The 7,500-nt window shown below is 34.6% G+C and overlaps 1 protein-coding gene across 1 annotated transcript in view; it reads left to right on the top strand.

Moving 5' to 3' along the window:
* LOC137642617 (hemicentin-1-like) overlaps positions 1-7,500 on the top strand; it is a 287,924-nt gene that overhangs the window by 199,067 nt on the left and 81,357 nt on the right. Inside the window, exons 65-70 of the mRNA XM_068375327.1 lie at positions 1-118; positions 825-1,356; positions 1,759-1,862; positions 4,773-4,865; positions 6,626-6,707; positions 7,030-7,216. The exon at positions 1-118 is cut by the window's left edge and continues 31 nt beyond it. Coding sequence (XP_068231428.1) covers positions 1-118; positions 825-1,356; positions 1,759-1,862; positions 4,773-4,865; positions 6,626-6,707; positions 7,030-7,216 — 1,116 coding nt within the window. The remainder of the gene's footprint in view (positions 119-824; positions 1,357-1,758; positions 1,863-4,772; positions 4,866-6,625; positions 6,708-7,029; positions 7,217-7,500) is intronic.

The following is a 7,500-nucleotide window of genomic DNA, read 5'->3' as shown; positions in this document are numbered from 1 at the left end:
AGACATCATGGTCGTTAAAGGTCAAAGAGCTGTTCTCCAGTGTAAGGTCAAAAGACCAAGTGTGTCAAGCCTTGAAGGTGGACCTCGACATGTTGAGTACAACACTACGTGGAAGAAGGTATTTCCATAAAATAATTTTGTTGTTGATGGTGTTCCATCATCAGGTGTTTATTTGATTTCATGTGGGAAGGTGCTTTTGTCAGTCTCTGGTATTTCTATTTCTCCTTTCATACTACTTAATTCTTGATTTATTTCCTTCGCTCTTTATATAAATTCTCTCTCTCTCTCTCTCTCTCTCTCTCTCTCTCTCTCTCTCTCCCTCTCTCTCTAACACTTGTTTCCCAGACCTTGATATTTTTTTAATAAATATGTAGACACGCTTCCTCTCTCTCTCTCTCTCTCACTCTCTCTCTCTCTATCTCTCTCTCTCTCTCTCTCTCTCTCTCTCTCTCTCTCTCTCTCTTGAACACTTTTTCTCAAATCTTGATATGCTTTATTAGTAAAGGTCTTTAATGAACAGTCAATTATAAATCAGATTGGATTATTTCTTTAAAAACTAGACCAATTTATTTCGTAAATTATGATTTTTTTCCTCCATTAAATTTGAGATTTTCCTTTGATTTTTTCTAATTCATCTTTTTTTATGTTTATTCGTGTTATTTTTCCATAATATTAGCGGTTAATGCAAATTCCATGAACAGAGAACAAAATGACAATTGTGAAAGGTAAAAAGCGTGTAAATTACGTCAATTGGGATAAAATAATCTGTCTGTCTCTGTCTGTATGTTTGTGAGTTCTCTCAAGTTCTTTAAATTTTCTCAAAGGATGGACGTGTCCTGCTGTTCCGCGGAAAGGAACTTTCCGTTCCCCAATTCGAACAGGAGACCCCGACGCAATTACTGGGTGAAAGAACCGACATCAACTATTACGGTGAGGATTACCTTAGCAGTGATTACTTCAGCGACTACCTAGGGGAGTACAGCTATCCCGAAGGAGACAAATCAAACTCGGGTCTTAGCACACAGAGTCCGTTCAACTATTTCAACAATATCCTTGATAATGATATCTTTTCTAAGACGGTAGACGGTAATGTTTCCCGGTCCGGAGTCCGTAATGCCTCCCGGTACGATGTAAATTTGGAAGGTGATAAATTAAGCTTAGAGGGTCTTGCTTCTCCTACTCCTTCCTCCTCAGCCATATCCGTCTCCTCTTCACCTTCTTCGTGGTACGAAATGTCGAATGATTTAAGTCAGTTGACGCTACGGAAGATCACCATTAAAGAGGAAGGAGTATATACGTGCGAGGTGGCTAATGAAGCAGGTATCACCAAACGGACCTTTACGGTAGACACTTTAGGTGAGTACCACTTTTTTTCTGGTCTGAATTTGATTCCAATGGAAAACGATTGTTTTAGTTTGCCCTCAAATGGAACCTTAAAGATTTAATTTATTTGCATTGATGGGGCAAGCCAATGTCGTTCTTTACCATTCTTACTATCATGTGTCAAAGGTCTCCTAATTTTCATTGAGAAAAGCGCTACATGAGAAGTCTTGATACAGAATGAGAATGGTAAAAAATTAGTTACGATAGATAGCATCCTGATGAAATCATATAAATGTTTAAGTTTAACAATAACATCTCTCCATTCTGGATTGCACTTATCATAGAAAGAGCAAAGAACTTCTGATTATTACTGAAGCTGCAAAGAATATATTTGTCATTTATTTTTTCACAATGTCAACTTTTCCCTGTTCACAGTGCCACCAGATATAGATGGAATCCAGGATGTCAAAATATATGAAGCAGCCATTGGAGAACCAGTCGTCTTTGAATGTGATGCCATTGGAGACCCACCTCCCCAGGTAATGCTAAGCCCACTGGAGAGTAACACTTTATTTATTTTTTTCTTTTAATCAACAGTAAGTCCCTTGACAACAAAGGTATTTCACTCACGCTCACTATTAGGTCAATGTAATACTGCCAACAAATGTTTCTATGTACCCACTCCACCACGTAAACTAGCAATGGACCAGTTGAGCATCTGTATAAAAGAATCAATCTCTCTCTCTCTCTCTCTCTCTCTCTCTCTCTCTCTCTCTCTCTTCTATGTTTAACTTTAAGTAAATGTATAGTTATTATTATTATTATTATTATTATTATTATTATTATTATTATTATTATTATTATTATCTCCGCCAAGGTTATAAAATCGAGTCAGTTTATTTATATTTGTACAGGATTACGTCAGAATTACACGACGGATTTTGACGAAATTTTCACCATTAATAGATCTTAGGCTATGGACGATCTTATTAAGTTTTGGAGATGATCCGGAGCCGGATCCGGATTCCAGATCGAGATTTGCATTTTTCGCCATATAGAGTCAGCATGTGAAAAAGGGTGCGCACTTTCCGTAGACTTTAGTTAACTGTTATAGTAGATTCATTCACGGTCAGCATATTATTATTATTATTATTATTATTATTATTATTATTATTATTATTATTATTATTACTTACTTACTTACTCGAACAAATTGAAATGAGAATCAGCAGTTGAAGACCAGACAGGAGAGCAATACTGGAAACAAGGTAGAATGAAAGTATTAAAACATTCTTCAGGATAGATTGATCACCAAAAATCTTAAAAGATTTTTTCAATAAACCGATTTTTGTGCAGTAAAAGAAGAAATAAAACGAATGTGTTTCTCAACAGTAAATCTCCAATTAACAAACACACCTAAAACTGCATAGGAGTTGTATATAGTTAAAGAAGCAATATCAATGAAGAGATCAGGATATCGAGGAGCTACTGTCCTCGACCTTCGGTTCAACTTCATGACCCATAATTTTTACCATAAACTAACTTTAATTGCCTTTGGATCCTTATCAAGCGATTCAGCACCCACAAGATTTTAGAGAATTGATTACTGCACAAAAAGAGAAGTCAACCTCAGCTATTTAACAACTTGAATACAGTTTTTGAATCATGAATATATATTTTTCTTTTGCCTGTAATCTGTTGTCCCCTGCCGTATCATGGGCACAAATACGGTGGTTTTTTTTTTTCCATCTAGTATTCTAATTGAAATATTACTGTCGTTATAACTAATGCTTAATAATTTATTTTGATAGTTTACTTTCATCTTGCAAATAGTGATCTGCAAGTTATATAGAGTAGGTCAAGGTGTACAAATCAAACAGTAGTGTACAGTAGTTATGAGACAGCTGTATAATGCAGATTGAATTTTGATATAGATACCAAAACATTAAAGGTAGGCTCCACTTTGTAGAGTTGATTTTTGCCAATTTTTTTTTTCTTTGCTAAAAGTCTTCTTTTGGCCTAGCAGAATGCCGTGATACGTGTAGAATTCATCTCCAGCCTCTATAAAGTCCCCCATGGTCGTCAACGCCCCCCTTAGGTTCATAGTAGAAATAAGAAATATCATTAGTAATTGTGTAATTTTTATAGTTTACCTCTCAAAAGTTGGTCGAAGTCGTTTTCTAATATTAGTTTAATCAAAGAAAGTTAGTTTAGGGGTTACTATGATATTATTTCCCATTTTCCTATGTCCTCAGAAAAAAATCGCTTTTTCTCGTTTTTTTTTTTTTTTTTTTTTCTCGAGAGAGGGGTGTATTTCTTTGCTTGTCCTGCTTTTATGCCTTAAATATTATAATTTTTTAGATGTTTTAGGCTATCAAGTGACATAATAAATACAAACTCACAGAAGGTTTTGTCCCTAAATCGAGATTTGAATTTTTGGTGATTATTTATTTATAATTATCTCTCACTCATCGGCGGGGATTTCATTAAAGTTATTGCTGGTTTTTTTTCTTGCTATGTGCTTATTTACTGTTCGATTTTGATAAAACTTTGTGTGCATGTTCCAGGTGGATATACCAACCTGCCTACAGACCGAATTTCTATTCAAGACAGTAGTTTCTCACCGATCACCAAATAACCTTTACTACAATGGGCACGAATATCACATTTTTTTTTTCATAAAATCCTTTATTTTCCCTGTAGGATGATAAAACTCACAGAGGATATGCGTTATTATAATGCTAATAATGCCTGAAAATTTCGGCACCCCTAAAAAGTGGAGCCTACCCGCTCAACATACATTATTTTCAAAGCGTCACTTTTTTCTATTGCATTTTAAATAAGCATGCGTTTCTGTTTTCCTCATTTTATTGCATACTTTCTTTAGACTTTAAATCTTATTAGCAAGAGCTATTATTCATTTTATGTGTGTAATATCTCATCTTTTATTATACTTTTTTTACCATGCAGTTTGTTGTTTAAGGTCTATTGCATGTTAGATTATTCTTGATATAGTTAACTGACATATGTATTGTTGAAAAACTCTACATGCAGTGTCATCTTAGTCAATATTATAAGGTATACATTAGTGGGTCGAATAAGATAAAAAGTGGAAAGCCTTTTATAATATTTTTTTTTTTCACTATTGATTCTTTAAGCATTGATTGCAGAATAAGGCAGGTAATGGAAGGGAGTTTAATCAGCTGCCACTTCAACATTCTCATATTTTTTTTTTAAACTATATGTAGTCAGAAATTCTCTTGACTAGGATGATTATTTTTCCTCAATTTCTTAGGAGCCAATAGCTTTTATTTTGTCCTTAAAGGTGAGATAAACCATAATTTTCGAGGAAATCTATTATCATCTATCTAGGTAAATCATTTATATACTGTGAATAATTGATGTCATAAGATTTTCAAAAAAGTGGCACTTTATTATTACTTTCAAAGGTTACATGGTATCGTGGAGCAAAGCAGGTTAAACCACATTCTCGCCTTCAGTTGTTGGAAGATGACCACGTTCTTATCATAACAACCATTCAGGTAAGACTGTGACTCCATTTATCTCTCTTTCGCTTTAACATCAACTTTTTTCACATTAACCCTTAAGTGGTCAACCATAGAAATAATGTGTATACGAAAAAACATTTTTAGTAAATTAATTTTTAGGTCATTATAAGAATTTTTTCAAAAAGTGTACTCCTACATTGCAAAATTGCAACTAAAATATAGCTTGCTCAGTTTACTGGGAATCACTCTAAGCTCATTCATGCTTTAGTGTCCATTAGTGGTATAGGCATTAGCAAAATAATTCATTGAAATATAAGTATTAATCATAATAATAACCTTTATATATCACTTTTTTTCTAAATTTGGTAAAAAGATATGTATCAGCTGATTTTTCAATCATTAGATGAACCTTTTTCTAAATCAAAATTTTATCTTATTCTATAATGAGTCAATAAAGGTAGAAAAATATAAATTTTTTCATTACAATTGCAACTTACATTTACCAGGTAATACTTACAAATACAAACAAGACGTTAGAATCTCTTTACGTATAACAGGACATAGAAATTAGAAAATTGTAGTTACTAATTTACTGAAGTTAGTACAAACACCAACAGGATATAAATATAACAAGTTACTAATTGCAACCTTACTAAACCACCATAATGACAAACAGGACACTACAGATAAAAAAAAAAAAAATGAAGAAGATGAGGTATGACTGGCTGATGACGTAAGATCGTGTATTTAGCACTACTGGTACTTCTTTTCTGGAGTTAGGAGGGTGGGGGACTAGTGCAAGGATTGCCCTCATTTTCTGAAAGAAAATGAAGCAATTCCTGGTGCCCGAGAAGGAGAGGGTCACTTGGCAGTCGGTGTGCATTCATTGTGTACGGTGAATAGCATCCTTTTGAAACAGCTTGCAGGTATGCTTGTTAGAGGCAAAACCCATCATATGCAACTCCTTGACAATCATACTGCTGGTTGTTGTAGGGCATATTAGGTTTCTGTCCTCTCTTTCGCACTGGCATGGGGTCCCTCTGTAAAGCGAGCTGCGTCAATCTTGGTACCATGGGTTTTTGTCATCCTGTAACTCACAAGATATCAAGGCGGAAGGTCTTGAGATGTATATTTATCTCTTTCAAGGAGTTGCAGTCTTGCTTGAACAGCAGCCAGGCATTGCAAACACCCTGGTCTAGGATTTTTCTATAGGAGTTTCATAAAGGTGCATTAGCATGTCTGACTTAACTAATGAGACCTATCTTCCTATTTATTCTCTGATGATATTAGGACTGAGTGTCTCTACCTTGTTCTTCTGCTGCACGTTGTAATGTGCAGCTAGACTGACTTCTAGCGAAAGGACAGTAACCACACTGTTAAGTTTCACTGTAAGGCAAGGATCCCATTAGAAGAGTAGGCTTCATTTCCATAGAAGGAGTTTTCTTGTCATTCTGTTTAAATAACACTTGAGTTTTCTAACATTGCAATCATGGTATGAGTATTCATTAGAAAAGAATTCATTCAAAACATTATTTGTATACCGTCCTCAGCACTTTTAGATATTTTGTATAGTAATCAAAATAGAGGCGTAGTGTGTATAATAGAGCAAAAAAAAAATGACATAAATATCTTATATTTCTTGAGTTGAGAAGGTTAGACGATTATCATTACTCGCAGTTCTTACTGTATATGCAGAGGGAGGAGGAAAAAAACGTTAAAATTAAAGTCTGTTAATGAAGGGTATAGCTGCACTGGCACCTAATGCTTTCAGTCATTTCTCTTTGAACCTACAGGAGAATGATGGTGGTGAATATACCTGTTTAGCGACAAATCTAGCTGGCATCACTGAGGAAACATTCAACTTACAAGTTCTTGGTATGTATCCTGTCATTGGTTTTTAAGTTTTGATTCATATTACGTTCTCGATTTCACAGAGATTAGAACCACAAATACTTACGTTGGAAAATATCCAAGATGCAATACGTTTGATTTGGATTTATTTCGAGTAAAGGAATTATTTTGAGTGTATATTCATTATCAATGTGGGCCTATATTATTTTCTTTTTAGTCCCAAAAGAGTGAACAAACTTATCAATATTCTGTCATAATTTAATCTAGAAATATTAATTATTATTGCTCTATCCTTCAGTTCTGATATTATTGATTTTTATGTTGTTCTTCCTCACTCTTATTCTAGTTCCCCCAAAGATGCCTGGAACGGAAGAGCCCTCTTCCCTTCAGGTAATCAGCGGCCGATCCGTGAAACTCGAGTGCGACGTCGAGGGAGGATTCCCTACTCCAGAAGTTGTCTGGAGATTCAAGGACGAGTTGGTGGTCCCTGGCTCGAACTTCTACCTGCAGGATCATGACCTTATTATTGATAGGTTTGATTTCCATACTATGATACGGATGTTTAATCTCTCTCTCTCTCTCTCTCTCTCTCTCTCTCTCTCTCTCTCTCTCTCTCTCTCTCTCTCTCATATTAGAGGGAATAACAATATTGAATATTGCGAAATCAAAATCTCACTTAATTTCTTGTGGTTACTGTATTTGCACAGATTATTTTTTAAAAATATTCTATGGTTCTCTTCACATGCACATATGAGATAATAAAAAACTGGTTGAATCAATAGTAATTATTATTATTATTATTATTATTATTATTATT

The sequence above is a fragment of the Palaemon carinicauda genome, chromosome 6, assembly GCF_036898095.1.
Source record: "Palaemon carinicauda isolate YSFRI2023 chromosome 6, ASM3689809v2, whole genome shotgun sequence".
In the NCBI taxonomy this organism is placed as follows: Eukaryota; Metazoa; Arthropoda; class Malacostraca; order Decapoda; family Palaemonidae; genus Palaemon; species Palaemon carinicauda.
Note: the sequence above shows the minus strand (reverse complement) of the source record. Positions and strands in the feature narration are given on the sequence as shown.